The sequence below is a fragment of the Suricata suricatta genome, chromosome 15 (genome assembly GCF_006229205.1).
Source record: "Suricata suricatta isolate VVHF042 chromosome 15, meerkat_22Aug2017_6uvM2_HiC, whole genome shotgun sequence".
NCBI lineage: Eukaryota > Metazoa > Chordata > Mammalia > Carnivora > Herpestidae > Suricata > Suricata suricatta.
In genome coordinates this window covers 22,519,793-22,538,586 of record NC_043714.1, presented here as the reverse complement: position 1 = coordinate 22,538,586, position 18,794 = coordinate 22,519,793, and the positions used below count along the sequence as shown (strand labels likewise).

The 18,794-nt window shown below is 44.2% G+C and overlaps 1 protein-coding gene across 1 annotated transcript in view; it reads left to right on the top strand.

The window, feature by feature from the left end:
• Positions 1-22: 22 nt before the first annotated feature.
• JPH1 (junctophilin 1) overlaps positions 23-18,794 on the top strand; it is an 86,946-nt gene continuing 68,174 nt past the window's right edge. Inside the window, 2 exon segments of the mRNA XM_029923504.1 lie at positions 23-588; positions 6,129-6,888. Of these exon segments, the coding sequence (XP_029779364.1) occupies positions 210-588; positions 6,129-6,888 (1,139 nt within the window). The 5' untranslated portion in view covers positions 23-209.

Here is an 18,794-nt window from a genome sequence, read left to right as displayed (position 1 = left end):
GAGGAGGAGGACGAAGGCTGCGGTGGCGGCGGCGAAAGAAGAGGGGAGGACGGGGGCGGCGTCGGACTGGAGCCGAGCGGCGGCGCGAGCTGCCCGGGGCGCTGTCGTGAGCTCGCCCGCCGGGCCCCCATCCCCGAGCTACACCCTGCCGTGCCCAGCTCTGCCCGCGTCCGTGCCCCCGCGGGGAGCGCGCCGGGGCTGCCCCCCGAATGACGGGCGGAAGGTTCGACTTCGACGATGGCGGCACCTACTGCGGCGGCTGGGAGGAGGGCAAGGCGCACGGGCATGGCATCTGCACGGGGCCCAAGGGCCAGGGCGAGTACTCGGGCTCCTGGTCGCACGGCTTCGAGGTGGCCGGAGGCTACACCTGGCCCAGCGGCAACACCTACCAGGGCTACTGGGCGCAGGGCAAGCGGCACGGGCTGGGGGTGGAGACGAAGGGCAAGTGGATGTACCGGGGGGAGTGGTCACATGGTTTCAAGGGGCGCTACGGGGTCCGGCAGAGCCTGTGCACCCCCGCTCGCTACGAGGGTACCTGGAGTAACGGGCTGCAGGACGGGTACGGCGTGGAGACCTACGGGGACGGAGGTGAGCAGCGTCGCAGGCGGTTCGGGTGCTCCGTGAGCTGGCGCGGTGGGTTTGCCCGGGAAGCGGGGACGACGAGAGGCGCACGTGTCCGGAAACCCGCCAAAACACCTGGGGAAGCCTCCCACCCACCTCCTGCGCCCGCGTGCAGACGCGGCTAGTGCGCGGGGGCTTGCTCTGACCCGGTTCTTGGGACGGGCGGTGTGTCCACACCCGGGGGAGCAGGGCGTGAATATACCTGGCCGGTGCCAGCGCTGCACTGCCACCAGGAGGGAGCGCCGCCCGGGTGGGTTGGGCTGGAGAGAGGACGCTGTCACTTGAGCCCGTCACATTACGTTCCTGATCCCTCCCTCTCCCGGCCGGGTTTGAAAACGCCACTCCCGTGGAGTTAGAGCGAACGCCCTGGGCTTGTGAGCCTGGCGGTTGGTGCCGACCGCTCCCCGGATTGGTTTCACGTGGAGTCGTATTTCGCTTCTGGTCCTCTCGTAGCCTAAAGATAGAAGCCAGAACCCATAACTAGGATGTAGGGGAATTGTGCCTTATTTGGAGTGCATTTGGAAAACATCCTAGCTATGGAAGTGGGGAGGCCACCTGATGCAGGTGGGGCTCAGAGGGTGTGGGTTTTTCTTCCTAGTTTTCATTCGGTTCCTTAAAGTAGTGGTTTTCAATCAAAAGAATGGTTGCTAGTCATTGTTGACCTGGAGAACTTCGGGCAAATTACTAGGAAAATGTCTTAGAAAGGAACAACGAAGCCTACGTTTTAAGAAATCTATTAGATTTCTCTAGTACTGCAGTTGCTATGTTAGCAGCCACTTTACTCCAGAGAGTGGCAACATGGAATCACCAAATTGGACTAAGGTGTATGACCTCAACTACTGGCTATTCACAAAATCACCTCATCTTAATACTTAACAATATTTGTAAAATAAATTGCGGAGAGGCAGAGTTCCTTTTTTTTAATTACCTAAAGTATCCATTGCTGAAACAGGTGTCAAAACCTGATGAATTTCCTTGTGTAAGAAGTGAAGAGGGATGAATGGATTATAGTTTGGCAAAATATTTTCAGACAGTGAATTGAAAAGGGTTATAAAGAGGCAGTGTCAACTTTTGTAATTACGCAGCTCAGAGCTGAAGGGTATGAAAAGGATCCAATTAAAAGTTTCTCCAGCCCACTGCAACTTCAGTTAGGTCACTACTTATAGAAAAGCTTATACAATTTGTACACTTCACTTACTCAGAACATTTGGGCTGTATTTCAAATGCAAAACAGTACAATGGTAGGATTTGATAAAACGGACATCCTTTCGTCCTACAGTATAAATAAAGGATATGGTTCTCATGCATTAAAAGGGGGGGGGGAGTCTGTCCATAATACTTTTATAAGGGTTGCGTGCGTCTTGAGCTCCACAGTTGTTAATTTGGGCCCTTAAATGTTCTGAATGGGCATATAGTACCTTGGTGGACAGCCCTATAAATACGCTAGCTTGTAACAGGATTTTATTGGAGGCCTTAAGTCTGTAATATAACTGAATTCCATGCTCAAAAGTAGAATGCAAAATTTATTTTTTGAATGTGCTTATTTTATAACCTTTTAAGAAGGACAAGGATAGTTCTCTTTGGAAAGGTTAAAAAAATTCATCTTTTAAAGTTACTACTCATTAAATGAAATATCTCGGTTTAGAGTATACATTACACTTAGCAATAAATATATATATATATAGAGAGAGAGAGAGAGAGCACGAGCGCACGCATAACAAAGGTCCTTTATGTGTTTAAGAAGCTCAAATAAGTGACTGGGATGACTTTATGGATAATCTGCCTTCTGTTTTAAAACTAACTTCAAAAACTTTTTAAACCCTTAAAATTTGGCATCACCATAGGACTGTGGTTTTCCTTTTGTATATAAAAAAAATCAAGTATGCTACCAATTAGGAAGGAGAAAACCCTTAAAAATCACTTTCAGGGTCTATTCTGTGCGTGTTCATTTTCTGCTTTCTTTCATATGTCACTCCATTTAATTAGAAAGTCCCGAATCATAAAGTGGTGGTCTAAATAGAAGTCTATTGCAATAACTTACTTTATACAAAACTTTTGGCCAAACTAGGAAATATCAATTTCCCTTTCTTAGTTAAGAATTGGTTTATTTTTGCCTCTGCAGCACCACACGCCCATCCCTAGGCACCCTCTGTCAAACTCAGGGAAAATCTGATTCCATGTATTTTGTGAGGACATGATGCTAGAAGATGAAATTATTAGTTTCATGTGGGAAGTACCACTTGACTTATTTTTATCAGTACTGTGTGTGTGAAGTGTTGCTGGCATAGAAATTGCCTGAAAATTAAAAATAGTACCATAATAATGAAATCCACATCTAGGTGCCCAGAATTTTTTGCGTAAGTTCTCATCTGCTGCACCTCATTGTTTTCATGTCATAAAACTATGGAAAATATTTAGCAAGATACATTGCTTTATTAACTGTATTCATGCTTCCATATACCCATTCATAGCCCATAGGTGGAGGTTTGGCATAGCAGAGTCTACATGTGACTGGTACTCCTGAATTGGATGCCTTCCACTATAAGACTGTGTGGTTAAAATGGCTCTAGCTAGCACACCGGCTCCCAGATGAAAAATCATAGAACATAATTTAAAAACCCATAAAAATACATTTTACACTTGTGAAATATGCATCTTTATTTGAGGAATGGAGAGGAACTAATTAGAACTCTATTTGGACAGCGGGGAGAAGTTGGTACCCACCTGCTTCATTAAAAAAAAAAAGCCCCTTTTTTTTTTTTTTCAAGTTCACTGACTAGGCCTATTTTAAATTTCAGATGAACTACTAACAGTTTGACTGTAAATTGGTTTTTAGCAGTTCTATGGAGGAAGTCTTCCCTATACTGTGATTTAACAGCATAGGATGGGAATGTGGCCAATGCTGTTACCCACACCCCCTTCCCTGTTTGACAGTTAAGGGGAGACCTAAACTTTCTAATTACTGCTGTTGCCTTAAACTGCTTGGATTTTCAAGCAGTACTTATTTGGAAATTCTGAATACTTGTCTCACTTTTGGAGATGCCAGTTTAAGGAAGCTACTTGTTAATTCTCCCTCACTGTTAAACATTACTAAGATGGCATGGTAGCATTTTCAAAGTATAAAACGTAATTGATCTCACAAAGCGCCTTTGGAAACTATTCTTGCAACATTAACTCGTCATGATGTAGAAAGGTAGGAGATGATTATAGCATTCCTTGTTTATCTAACAAAATATGTTTTAAAAAAGGTTTTAACATGTAAGTCAAGTTGTAGAACTTTTATCTTAGAACTTGTATTTTATCTATATAAACAAAGGAAAAGTCAAAGTTCGAATTTCCTAATTTAATTCCCTTCTGTGTTAAGGGGGTGGTATTTGGAAATGGCTAATATTCAGCAGGAATTTTATTAACCTGAAATGTTCTATATGACTATCTTATCCTTTTGGGTTCAATCATTTTGAGAAAGCCGTGGCCCACCTACCTTCTTAGAAGTTCGTAAACGCCAGGTTAAAACTTGTACATTTGCCTAGAATAGGACATTGATGGTAACAGACCTCCTATAATTTCGTTGTTGCCCTGCTGTTACATTTATGTCCTATAAACAGACCTATCAAATAAACAAAAAGAGAAGGTAGTCTTGAAATGAGTCAAAACTTTTTGCCTTTGGATCCATTACAGTTTTAACTTTTAAATGCAATGAAATAATCAGCAGGTATTAACACAATGATCTAAAATCACTAGCATTATTGCTCACTATTTAAAAAGTAAATGTATGCCACACAGTGGAAATCTGTGTGTGGCAATATAAATATATATATAAATATAATATAAAATGAAAAGTGACTGCAAGGTAGATCTATATGATCAGAAACAGAAAGAGGTCAAGACATTTGGTTACATCAAATGATTGCATCACTGTAATAATTTATTTTCTATGATGATGTGAGTTACTATGAATCCTACAGAAGTACTTACATCTTAAAATTTCCAGGTAACTTCTGGGGGATACCGTAATTTAAAATGTGCCTTTAATTAAAAGAAATGGCCTTGATTTTGAAAAGAAAATCCTAAATTCCTTAACTTTATTTTCCCAAGTTCCCTAATTCTTTTTAAGTTCATTTATATTTATTTTGAGAGAGACAGCAGGTAAGGGGCACAGAGAAAATCCCAAGCAGGCACCATACCGCCAGGACAGAGCCCAATGTGGGGCTCAAACTCACAAACCGTGAGATCATGACCTGAGCCAAAAGTCAAGAGTCCTACAACTAACTGAATGAGCCACCCATAAGTTCCCTAATTTTAGTATTCAGTTATTGGTGTGATTATTTTTAAAGCAGCACTACGTTATTTTGCTAACTTGTTTAATAGAAAAACTTACTGAACACAAATGCTTTAGAGATTATGCTGTTCCTAACAAGGCATATTATTCATTGAAAAAGTGATCTGGTGTCAACAAAGTTTTGAGGGACATTGTCAAACACAGATGAATTCCATACTGTTAAAGAGTGGAAGTTTTACTTTGGCCTTAGTTCAGTTTTTCTAGGGGTACATAGTATATTCTTTTGAGCCACCATAGCTGTTTACTATAAAGTCATCAATACCTTGAAACCACAAGACACATAAGCCATGAGACTGGGAATTTTGTGTTTGCTTAGGAGGTAATTCCTGCCCTCCGAGTGCTTCTAGTCCATGATGTGGCTCATTATGAAGTGGCAGTGACTAGGGAAATCCATGAAGAGAATGACAAGGAGAAAGCAGAAATCTGGCAAGGAGTACAGAGCAAATCTTGACTATTTCACCTCGAAGTACAGAATGTTAAAATAAATTGCCCGTTTTTTTCATAATGTCTCACAATATTCAGGATATGTATCATATTCATCAAATCACTCTTAGCTCCAAAAATTTCTCCCAAATCTAACTGATAGTCCTAAATACTAAACAGTTTTCCCTGCCCTAAAAAAAGATGGTGAACATGAAAGAAAGAAAGTGTAAAATGTGTTTGGTGACCATGTCCCGATCACTAACAATTTTAATTAAGTCTTGGAGCTCATTGGACTGTTACAGTGACAGACCTAGAGTTTTGAGAGCTTTCCAGCTAAATGAGTAAAATTAAAATTCACGAATAGAACTCATTTCATCTTCTGTGACACTGCCTTCCTATGAGGGATTTTGATGTGTTACCTTTGATCACTCTTTTTGTGTTAGAAAGTGGTGGTTTCATCTGAAACACTCGTATAAATTTTTAAATGCAAAGTAAAATTACCAAACCTTTGGGAAATGCTAAACAATTACACTGAAGCCATAAACAAAATTACAGGGCGGGAACTCACAAGTGCATGAATCGTAAAGCATGGCTTAGAGTTGACTTGGACACACGTGGGGTTTGACCATGAGCCTGCCGGCCCTGAGCACCAGGCTTTCCTGGGGCCCGGCCAGGTGCTGGCAGGCGAGATCGCACCCCTCCCGCCCCCGACTCACGCTGTGCTTTCTTGCCCTCTCTCTCCAAGGTACTTACCAGGGCCAGTGGGCCGGCGGCATGCGGCATGGCTACGGCGTGCGCCAGAGCGTGCCCTACGGCATGGCCACGGTGATCCGCTCGCCGCTGCGCACCTCCATGGCCTCGCTGCGCAGCGAGCAGAGCAACGGCAGCGTGCTCCACGACGCCGCGGCCGCCGCCGACAGCCCCGCCGGCACCCGCGGCGGCTTCGTGCTCAACTTCCACGCCGACGCGGAGCTCGCGGGCAAGAAGAAGGGCGGCCTCTTCCGGAGGGGCTCCCTTCTCGGAAGCATGAAACTCCGCAAGTCCGAATCCAAGTCTTCCATCTCCAGCAAGCGCAGCTCGGTCCGCAGCGACGCGGCCATGAGCCGAATTAGTTCCAGCGACGCCAACTCCACCATTAGCTTCGGCGACGTAGATTGTGATTTTTGCCCGGTGGAAGACCACGTCGACGCCACCACCACGGAAACCTACATGGGCGAGTGGAAGAACGACAAGCGAAATGGTTTCGGCATCAGCGAGCGCTCCAACGGCATGAAGTATGAAGGCGAGTGGGCAAATAACAAGAGGCATGGATATGGCTGCACCGTGTTTCCCGACGGCTCCAAAGAAGAGGGGAAATACAAAAATAATATTCTGGTCCGTGGAATAAGGAAGCAGCTTATACCAATACGAAATACAAAAACTAGGGAGAAGGTGGACCGAGCAATTGAAGGCGCGCAAAGGGCAGCTGCCATGGCGAGAACCAAAGTGGAAATAGCAAATTCAAGGTATGTAAATGCAGCGTGGGCGGTTGTGGGTGGTCGTTCTAAACAGTGGGGTATCGAATATTACGTTTGTCGTTCTGCTGGCAGCATCGCCGTATTTGCCTCTCTAACTGCCAGAATCGAAGTTAGAATATGATAAATTCCAGTGGAATAAGCGTCACAAGTGTACCTGTACTGTTAAAAAAAACTTGCCGTCATCGCCAAATGTGGAAGGCACGTTGAGATCCCCTTGCTGTTACAAATTACTTCCTTAATATTTAACGTGGGTCACTCACACTCAGCACATTTTCAGGAATCTGGAAAGTTACTTTCAGAGGTGTGCTTTGTTTTGTTTTGTTTTAATACTATCACCGAGAACGGTTTTTGGGTTTTTTTGTTTTTTGTTTTTTTGTTTTTTTGTTTTTTTTTTAGAAAGCCACCAAGATCAAGATATGGCACAAAATGGAAAGTTACCAACCAAATCTCCTATGCATTCTTTAAAACAACAGATCTGGTCTATATGGGAATGGCATAGGGACTAAGGCTGATACAAATTGCCACTTTCGATGCTGGAATGATTAGATCACTGGTGTATTAAAAGAGAGGGTGGGGGGAGTCTGCCAGGACAGATGGGACTGTTAGTGTGCCAAAGCTGGAAGAAAGTAGAGCAACAGAGAAGGGGTGGAGTGCGTAGGAGATGGCGGTGAGCTGTAGATTGAGAAGTGGGGTGTATGTGGGCATAGAAGGGCTATGTGCTTGAAGATTTACCAGGAAGAGCCATGTTTGGGGTCCAAAGAGAGGGATGGAGAAATCTATTGGGAAGAGAATTGTCATATCATGGACAAAAAAGAAAAAAAGGATAGTTATAAATGGAAAATATAATTTTTGGTTTATTTACATGGCCACTGAACGGCCACAGTCGTGTGTGACTTTTACTTCTATGCCGCGTAGAAGTAAAAGTCCTTTGGAAGCCGCAGAATATTAACGTGTCTTCAGTTTTTTATTCTTAGCATTGACTTAGTGAGCCCCCCTTTTCTTTGAACCATATGAAATTGAACCATATGAAATTTCTGATGCTTGAACTTCTTGATGTCCAAAAAATGGCAATTTCACAGGGTTCAACCTTATACATTCAGACTTTTGAAGTTTCTTTAAAAAATAAAAACTTTACGGACACTGTTTACTTCTGAGTATCTGAAACACTCTGTGAAAAATGAAGAGATCATTTTTTTGTGTTATATTGAGATAGGTATCAAAAGTCTTCAGAGTTTCCATCTTTGTCCCAAACTTCTCCTATTTTAAGGTTAATATTGCTTGTTGTTGGTTAGCATAAACTCTCAGGAAGAGCCTCTCCTCCCTCCTCTTTTGAGCTTATTTTATTTTAAATCATAGTTTTCTCTAATAGCCCAAGTGTTGAATTACTTGCTTTTTGATTTGCTTGTAGATCAGATACTTGGCACATTTAATCTTACTGGCTTCCTGGCCCTCAGCTAACTTTTGAGCTAGTGCTGTACTTTTGGCTATGACCTGGCCTCTAATTTTAAATGCACACCTGGATTTTTTCTATTTGTTTTCGCCTTACAACCTAGTGATCTGGTAGAAGCAGTTTGATCTCGGCAGATGCAAAGTAAACCTGTGCAGGACGCTCTAGCAAATGATTTTCTTAAGCTTGTTCTAACTGTTGACTTTTACGATTATTTCAGTGAGAGGAATCTATATAATGAAAGGGAAATGCTTGTAATGCAGGATCTCTGGTTATACTAGTATCATAAAACTCCTACCCAAGTCCCAGCCACGTCCTCTCTGTTGAAAATCTTTTGGTGGTAGTAATATAGTTTGAGATTACTGTGTTGTGTAGTTTTTAATCCAATATACTTTTGGCCAGTTAACTACTTCCTAAAATTTTACTTAGCTATCTTTTCAATGCTCAATTCATTATACTAAGCAAAATAAGCCAGTCACAGGACAGATATTGCATGATTCCACTTAAATGAGGTTATCTAAAATGGTCTGACTCTTAGAAACAGTAAAATTGTGGTTGCCAAGGGCTGGAGGGAGGAGGAAATGGGAAACTGCTGTGGAACAGGTATAAAGTTTCAGTTAAGCAAGACGATTGTGCACGCAGCTAACAATACTGTATTGTGCACATAAAATTTCTTAAGAGGGTAGATCTCCTGTTAGGTGCTCTAACCACAGTAAAAAGTGTATGTATACTTTTGGATGATGCAATAGACAAAATAAAATTCTCAATTAACCTTTTATATCTTCCTTACTTTCATTGTGTTACTCCTCTTTCCAAATTCTTTACTTTAATAATACTTCAGATAGAGAGTTTTGCCACTTGTTTTTGTAGAAAGTAGCTGACGAATCATATTCCCCTTCAGTAGCTCCGAGTTTAAAGTCCTACATTCTTTTAACAACCTTTTTTTTTTTTTTTTTTTTTTTTTAATAAAGAGAGGGGCGCCTGGCTGGTTTAGTTGGTTGAGCATCAGACTCTTGATTTTGCCCCAGGATCATGGGATTCAGCTCCACGTTGGTGAGCGTGGAGCCTGCTTGGGATTCTTGGTCTCTCCTTCTGTGTCTCCCCCGCCCCAGCATGGAAGCATGCTCTCATTAAATGGATGGATGGATAGATGGGTGGATGAATAATAGAAAAAAGGCTTCCATTAAGGTTTTGGAGATTGCTGGCAGGGGGAAGAGCTTCTTGCTCTATTGTCATAAACCATGGCTCATTATAATGGCTCAGTATCAGCTCAGTCCTTCCCGGACCCTCCAGTAGTTACTATTAGTGTTTTGGTTTTACAAAATATCAAGAGTTTAAGAACATAAGGTGACACCATCCTGCCTCAGTAATAGCAGAAAAACAACTAGAATTAAGGCTCCTGTAGCTGCCGCTCTCAAAACCCCTTGTTCACCGTCAGCAGCAAAGAGAGGTGAGAACTTGAATAGTTACCGACCATCTCAGTTTGCCGCCCAGATGGTGCCAGTCATTATTCTGTTGTGTTACGTCATAGGCTGTGGGGGACTTTTGTTACTTAAATATTAGGGAGATGGATCCATTTGTGTACATCACCCTATATTATCCTGAAGCAAAGTTTCAAGTTAGCTTTGAGAGAAAATCATTTTGTCCTCCTCAGAGAGATCAGGCGACGTGGAGCCGGCCATGTTCAGCCCAGAGACTCAAGAAGGCCCAGTGGACCTTTGCTTCCTTGAAAAGGGAATGGTAGTGTGTCTCCGTAGGAAATGCACAGGAAGCGTATTTCAGAAGACTTGTTGTGGGCCCCTGTGTAATTTTTACAGATAAGGGAACGTGGGGAATCAGGTTAACAGTAGATAGTAGAAATAATGCAACAGAGGGGCACCTGGATGGCTTAGTCGGTTAAGTGTCCAGCTTTGGTTCGGGTCATGATCTCGTGGTTCATGGGTTCGAGCCCCGCATCAGGCTCTGTTCTAACAACTCAGATTCGGATTCCGTGTTTCCATCTCTCTCTGCTCCTCCCCAACCTCCCTCCCCCTCTCTCTCTCTCTCAAAAATAAACATTAAAAAAATTTTTTAAAGACTTACTGCAACAGATATAGAATCAGTAGATACTGACTATTTACTAGCAGGTTAGCACTTAAAGAATGAAAACTCTGGGGCACCTGTGGGGCTCATTTGGCTGAGCATCCAACTTGGACTGCGGTCATGATTTCACGGTTTGTGAGTTTGAGCCCCACGTTGGGCTCACTGCTGTCAGCGTGCAGCACCTGTTTTGGATCCTCTGCAGCCCCCCCCCCCCGCCCCCGCCCCTCCTCTGCCCATACTCTCTCTCTCAAAAATAAGTAAACATTTTTTAAAAGAAAGAGTGAAAACTCTGAGGGGTACTGTTTATTTCCTGACTCTTCCTTTTTGTCTTGGTCCTGTGGGTAAAAATCACCTCCTAGAATTAAGAAACGGCCTCAACCTTGTTTGTAAAGAAAAGTTCAAGAAGTAGGGGAGCAGCTGTATTTCAAGCCCCTCACATTCAGAGGCTGAGACCAAGGCTCTGCCCAAGATCACCCCTCCATTCCTGTTGTTTCAATGCCCATTCTCATTTGGGCACTTTTACCCCACTTAACACTTGTCTTCAGTAATTCCTTAAGACATGTTCAAAGTATTGTTGCTTGAGAAAAATATTTTAAGGAGGAGTTTTAGGGTGAGGCCTTTGGCTGAGATAGCATGTAAGCAGTCCTCAGAGAACCACACTTGTGGAAAAGAATAGGTCATTTAGAAAAGGATGTAGACAGAAGAAGAGCTTTGTAGACTCTGAGCGCAGAGGACACGGTTGTCAAGCTAGAGGACGGAAGCTGTCCAGTGACCAGGATGGGAGGGAGCTGGCCTTTGCAGTTGAGAACCTGGGGCTTGTGGGTGGCTCAGTCAGTTGAGCTTTGAACCTCAGTTCAGGTCATGATCTCATGATTTGTGAGTTCAAGCCCCATATCGGGCTCATTGCTGTCCCCGCAGAGCCCACTTTGGATCCTCTGTCCCTCTCCCTTAGCCCCTCCCCCATTTCCACTCTCTCTTTCAAAAATAAGTAAACACTAAAAAAAAAATTTAGAGCAATTGAGAGGCATAGGCATTTGTTCGTACTGCCTTAACCGAAGCACACAGCTTCGGAGAAGGGAAATAAAGTGGTAATGTAGAATGGAATGGGATAGTTCCCCTATCCCCTGACTCTCTGGCTGGATTGCCTGAAGCTGGGACAGTGCTCGCTCGACCTGGCAGGCTTCCAGAACTACCGTGACGTGTCGGTGACTGCTGCTCCCAGCCTCTCCTGAACTTCACGTGGGTCATAGCAGGACCAGTAATGTGGGGAGGGAGCCCTGTGCGGCCCCCTTCCGGGCCTGTCACCGATGCAGGTGTCCAGGGAACGGAAGCACCAGGTCAAATGTGGAGGCCTGGAGCCCAAGGAGCTGGTGCACAGGTGTGCCTGCTGCACCTGTTGTCACAACTAGAGATTGGATTCCATGTTGCCAAGTTTGGACTTGAATATGAAAAATGACTTTTTTTTTTCAAAAATATGTTTCCCATACCTTTAAAAAAATGTTCATTTTTGAGAGAGAGAGACAGAGAACATGAGTGGGGTAGGGGCAGAGAGAGAGGGAGACTCAGAATCCAAAGCAACTCCAGGCTCCCTCCAAGCTGTCAGCACAGAGCCTGACACGAGGCTGGAACCCATGAACCTGCGAGATCATGACCTGAGCCAAAGTCGGATGCTTAACCGACTGAGCCACCCAGGCGCCCAATACTTCTTCATTTATAAGGGTATTTTATGATTTCTTACCACTCTATTTCCTCCATGGCTTGGATGATTCAGCCACGACAGATTTCCTTCCATTCTAAGGGACGTCTTTGCTCATCCCTTCCCTCTTCCTGGTGCCTTGGCCCCAGCCAGCCACTCAAGGCTGCTCCGTCTTCAGGTCTAGGCATCAAGTCTCCTCTTCACAGAGGGCTTCCCCAACCCCACGCCCTCCCATCCCACTGCTGCCCCCTTCCATCTAATTGCCTGTTTGTCTAAGTTGTCATCTAGTTCAGTATATTTGTTTCACATTTCTTTCTCCAGCTAGAACAGAAAGCCAGACCCTGAAGGCAGCTTTGCTCGGTTTGGCACACCCAAGAGCTAGTTTAGATCAGGGCACTTTGGTAAGGGCTCTGGTAAATATTTGATGAATGAGTGAATTACATTCTCACTACGTAGGCTATAAACGCTGCCAGTGCTTCTAATTCTGTTTTCTTGGACATTTATAAACCAGCTTTAAAGGAGGGAAACACGGCTGTCATAATTCATCATGCTACAATCTGACCATAGTCAAGGAAGTACAGAAAACGCAAAAGTGCATGTTACAGGTACTTTTTTCCTTAACTATGTCAACATCATTAAAAAGTCATAACAAAGGCAAGGCTGGGAAGTAAGAACTTGAGGTTAAGCCAGACTCTTATCTCCATTCTTCATAGGTATGAGCTGGTCCGGTGATGCATGTGAGTGCGTCCCTTAGACAGATACGGAAACCCCAGGAAGTCAGCCTACGCTCACTATAAAAATATTAGCTCATCCCTATCTGTTTGACATGACCTAAGTATGTGATAAATCAGAACCTAAGTGCTTAGTGGGTTTTAAAAATCTGTTTGCCCAATGTTCAGCTGGATTTATTTCCTTTTGAAAGTTTTTCTTGTCTTACCTCTTTCTCTTTCCTGGTCATTTTTCTTAAGCTCAAATAATAGTGTTCAATGGAACAGTACCTTACAAGATTACTTGACTTGATTCACACTTCACTTATTAGTAATTAAAACCCAGAGTCAGCCATGAGTCAGTGCACATTATGGATCGAAATTAAACCTCCCAATTTAAGGGGGGGGGGGAAGCCCAGTCTCTGCCAAGTGATTGTGAAGACCCAGGAATTTGAAATTCTGAAATTCAGTTGGAGAAAAGGTTTCTTGTTCTCTTTTGCAAATCAAAATTCTACTTTATATTCTCTCTTTATTTCTTTTCTACAAAGTTAATAGTTCTATCATCTCTTTAAAAACAATTGTAGACTATCATTTCCATGAATCTTTTATTTCTTCTACTGGGGCTCTGGTTAATGTTCAGTTTTTAATATAAGTGCTTTTTTTCCAGGAAGGTCGAATTTTTTTGTAATGCCTTGTAAACCATTTTAATGAAGAGGCTGTGAAATAGGTAAAGTGGCTTTGGAGGAAATCACCTAAAGTATGGGCGTTCACTGCTGAGGAGAGCATTAAGTGTTTTCTTTAGGTACGCCTCCTGCTACCTGTCACCCTCTTCCACCTGTTCTCGCCAGCCCTTCTATAAGCAGATTCCAGAGGCTTGTTAATACACTCAGGCTGGAGTGCAAAGTAACTGTGAATTGGGATTGATAGTTGCCTCTTTCTTCACAGGAGGGTGGTTTTAACAGTTGAATGAGTGGGTATCACAGGGCCTTATAAACTGTAAATAACCATATATAGTTTACATTTTGGAAGATGTGTCAATTGTACAGCCCCCAGAAGTGACCGTCGATAGGCGACAAGTTAGACTGGGACAGAGGTGAAGAAGGAAACAGGAAGGGAAGGAAGGGAAGGAAGCGGGACGAGGGATAAGCGTAGGGAAAGGAGTTAAACCCACCCAGCGTGTGTGGAGATGTGAGCCCCGGGGTTCACCCCGCTCCCAGCCGCAGCTCTGTGTGAAGTCAGTACAGCGTCAGCAGGCACACATTCGTTTTAGGACTCGAGAGAAACTGAGCAAGGAGAGGTCATCTGTATTTAAACCAAGCTCTGCTGGGGTACTGAAGACAGGGTAGGATAATAAAGATTTTTATCTTGATGTTGTGTAGGTATGTTAATGTAGGTCACCATTATCCTTTGTGTATTATAGTTATTGTATTGCACATGAAAATTGTAAACACACGTTTCTCCTTTTTACCAAAGAACTTCCATTTCCCAGGGGCGAGAGTTAAGAGCCTGCTCTGATCTCCTCCCATTCTTGTCCAGGCTGTTAAAAAAATTTTTTTGAACATTTATTTATTGTTGAGAGACAGAACAAGCAGGGTAGGAGCAGAGACAAAGGGAGACACAGAATCCAAAACAGGCCCCAGGCTCTGTGCTGTTAGCACAGAGCCAGACACGGGGCTCGAACCCACGGGGGTGAGATCATGACCTGAGCCAAAGTCAGACACTCAACTGACTGAGCCACCGAGGCGCCCCTTGTCCAGGCTGTTTAAAGAGGTACTTCTCTGTAGTGAGGGGCCCAGGACTGCTCTGTGGGCCAGGCCGTCGCTGAGGGTTTTCTGTGTGGGTGTACAGAGACAGCGGCTGCAACCGGATAAGCCTCTCTCTGTCCTGCCCCCGGACAAGGGACAAAGCTTAGAGAGGATGGTACTCCAGAGGCATGACGGGAACATGCCCGGCTTCTCCCCTTCAGCTCTGCTGTCACGGCATCTCGCCATTGAGCGAGTCATTACCCGTAACATGGGAACATACCGTGTTATGGGAACCTCGTAAAAATTTCTTAGGGTATCTTGTTTCTGAAGATCTTTCTTGAAAAAACTCTTCCTCTAGCCCTCTCAAGTCCAAGCCCATTCAGAAGCTGAGGCCTTGAGGTGGGCGGGCATTCTAATGATTTAACAAATCGGTTCAAGTAATACAAATTTCAGGAAAGCCTTATGGTGTGATAATGGGAGGGTCACACGGTTATCCAGATTTCTGGGCCAGTAAAAACACCCTTTTTAAAACCCTAGATCCTAGAAGCATGGCTTTCCACTTCGGTTAAACAGGGAACGTAAGGAAGAGATTCTGTGTGTGGTGTGCATGGGAAATGGGATAATGTTCAGTCCTGCAGAGATCTACTTGCTGAACACTGGCTGTGAAGACTGGAGGAAAAAGACAGCATTCCCAGGGGATGATATGCTAGGTTTGGGGGACACGGGTGGCCCTTGTTTTAACTGTTGAAATCAGAGTTAGCCTGGACGGTACAAACCGCAGCAGGTTCGAGCTCCTTTATCCTCAAAGAGTGACATTTTCCTGACGCTGTAAACCCGAAGAGTTGAAGCAGCAGTTACTTTCTAACATATGTCATGAAGGCCGCCAAGTGTGGTAGCACTCATGTTCCATCCCGTGTGCTCCATATGAACTGTAGAGACAGACCCTCTGTTTGCAGGCGAGCGGCAGAGTCCTGTGTGCCTGCTCGCCGAGCTGGGGAGCCCCTCGGAGCAGCACCTGCCCGAGGTCCCCGCTCACAACTTTCCATCAGGGATTAAGCTGACTCCGCCAATCTCACTTTACTCAAGACACCAAACTGGCCACTTGCAAGACTAGTGCCTTGCAAATCTTTGAGATGCTTTTCTTATTATAGATGAAATATGAACATTGTGTTTAGGAACAGGATCCAACAAATGCCAAAGGTATTTATGTAACTCATTCAGCTTTAGTACAACGGCCTCTTGAGAATAAAACCAAATAAGCTTTTAATAATTTTGCCCTTCTGTTTTAGTCGGTGTTTCACATTTATTTGTATAATATGCTTCAATTCAAAGTAAGCTTCTTTATCAGAAATTTAATTAATACGTAAGGAATCAAGAGTACCTCCAAAAGAGTGCAACCCTCTGAAGTCCAATCTTCTTAGGAGTTCCCTGTGTGCCAAAAGAAACTTTTTCAAGCCAAGTAAAATACATTAATTCGTTTTCCAGCAGTTTAAAAATAATTGTGCCAGAGGTTAACAAATGCCTGTTAGATTTTTTTTAGTTTTCTTTTGAATGAGGTTAAAATTTTGCTGAGTTTTACTATATCAAGTCCATCAAATTTCAGTCCCGGTGGGCTTGGTCCAGAGATCTCTAATTTTTTACGTTGGTATGAGAGTTTTTTGAATTGGTATTTCTAGATTTCTTACATTCACTTCCCTCCATTAGGGGAAAGGTTTGCTATTCACATGGGGACCCTACTAAGTCAGAAGGTGTTAAGGAGAAGTCCCACTGAAGCTGGAGTTGCAGGTTCAGAAGCAGGAATGGAGGAGCGTCCGGTGACGGGGCCATACCCACCACTGCCGACCCTTGTCACTCATTTCCACCCCTCCTGTTCCCCCCAGCGATTTGAGAACGAGTTGAGCTGTGACTGATAGATTACCTTGCAAAGATGGAAATGTCCTGGGATGGTCATTAGCTAACAACGTTAGTTAACACTCTGGTCTGAATTTGCAGAAAAGACTCTTCAGTTACCAGCCCATTTTATAAGGTTTGGTTTTTATCTCTGTATAATACCAATTTTAATCACTCTTTTAACATTAATCAATGACATACTATGTAAATGTAAAATTATGATTAGGATCCAGCTCTTCCCATAACGGAGTCTGGTTAGGACAGAGAAAATTGCAGTTACCTAGGCACCTGAGTGGGTCAGCCCGGTAAGCATCCACTCTTGATTTCTGCTCACGTCATGATCTCACACTTGTGAGATCTCTCCCTCATTTGCTCACGCATGCACGTGTGTTTTCTGTCTCTCAAAAAATAAAGTAAAATAAAAGTGCAGTTACTTCTCAGGTGGTTGGCACCTGCTATGAGCTTAGGTGGCGCATAGGAGGAGCTTAATCGTAGCCTCGGCTGGAGCTGTGATTGTGCAGGCGGCACCCAGCTTGAAAGCCAAAGGATGGGTAGGTATTTTCCAGGAAAAGAGAAGGGTGCAATGGATAATGGCCCACCTGTATTTGGAGTATTATAAAACGTTTGATATGGCTGGAAAAATGACTGCGTAGGTAGAGATGAGATGCGGGGCTCACTGACTTACAAGGGGGGAGTTTGGACATTATCCCAAAGTCCCACGAGAGCTCCTGACACTTTTAGGCAGAATTACATGATCACATTTAGAAAGGTGACTCTGGGTGCAGGTGATCTAGGGACTGGGAAGAGGGAGGGGCAGTACAGCTGGAGACCGGTTAAGTAGTAGTCTGCTAACTAGTAATCTCGGTAAGAGCCCACGGGCTGAGCTAAGCAGTGACAATGGGGATGGAAGGAAGCAAATGTGTGGTGACAGCGTCCCAGGCAGACTCTGTAGGACTTGATGATCGGTTGAATAAATGTGGCAAGCCCGGCAGAGGCAGAGTGACCCCTGAGTTTCAGGATTGGCCACCTGGATGGATGCTGGTACCGTCTATTCAGGCAGGGACCAGAGAGGACACAAAATGAGTTTGGATTTTGACTTCTCAAATTTGGAGATGCTGGCCCCAAAGACCAAGAGGAACATGGGCCTGTAATTCAGATTTGTCCCATATAGGCAGAGCTCAGACCCAAACCTGAGGAACAAAGACATTTATGAGGCTCATGGCAAAAGAGGAATTCCATGTACGTGATACTAGAGGCGGCTCTTTTTAAGAAGTACAAATAAAGCAATTCTCACAGTAGGGACTAGGAGGAATCTATTGCCTTCGGACAGTGGAATTCAGGTATCAGAATGTCTATTCTTGAATTTGTAAAATGATGCTTTCTAAGATTTGTGCTCAAAGGACCTACCCAGTGAGCAGGATCTGTTGTTGGCCTGTTTCTTGCTTGGCAACATCCTGGAACAGAATATCACTCTCAAAAATTATTGTGCTGAAGAAACATCCTTTGGCAAACATTTATTTAGTGCCAGCCCTGTCCAAATGCAATACTAAGCCCTAGGAATACAAAGATGAAGAAGAACCAAAACTTGTGTTAAGAGCAAATACCGTGCATGGGTTAAGGGCGGGGGCGGGGGGGGGGGAGTTCATTGCACTTCCGTGTGGTGGGTTGGGGGCTGTGAGGTGGAGGCGCCCACCGTGAGCACCTGACCCGTCTGGGTGAGCTTGTCCCCAGCACCCCCCTGTGCTATTTGCACAAGCAGCTCTCTGCCTAGAATGCCCTCACACCCACGCCTCTTTGCCTAACCTCTCTTTGTTCCTCTGTGATCAGGCTCAAGGTCCATACAGGACGGAATTAAGAACACCTAACAAAATGTCTTTTCATATATGTAATTTTACCCCTGACAATAGCAGTGCTATCAACAGATTATACATAGGTAAGAGTTTCATAGTACTCAGGAGAAGATGACTGGTACTTTCCTTAAAAAACAACTACTAATGGGGCACCTGGGTGGCTCAGTCAGTTGAGCGTCTACCTTCAGCTCAGGTCATGGTCTCACAGTTCATGAGTTCGAGCCCCATGTCTGGCTTCCTGCTGTCGCCACAGAATCCACTTCAGCTCCTCTGTCTCCCTCTCTCTGTCCCTCCCATGCTAGCTCGCTTGCTCGCTCTCAAAAATAAACATTAAAAAAAAAAACTATTCAATTTTTTCAGGGTGTCTGGATGGCTCAGTCGGTTAAGCATCCCAATTCTCGGTTTCGGCTCAGGTCATGACCTCATGGTTTGTGGGTTTGAGCCCCATATCAGGCTCTGTGCTGCCAGTGCGGAGTC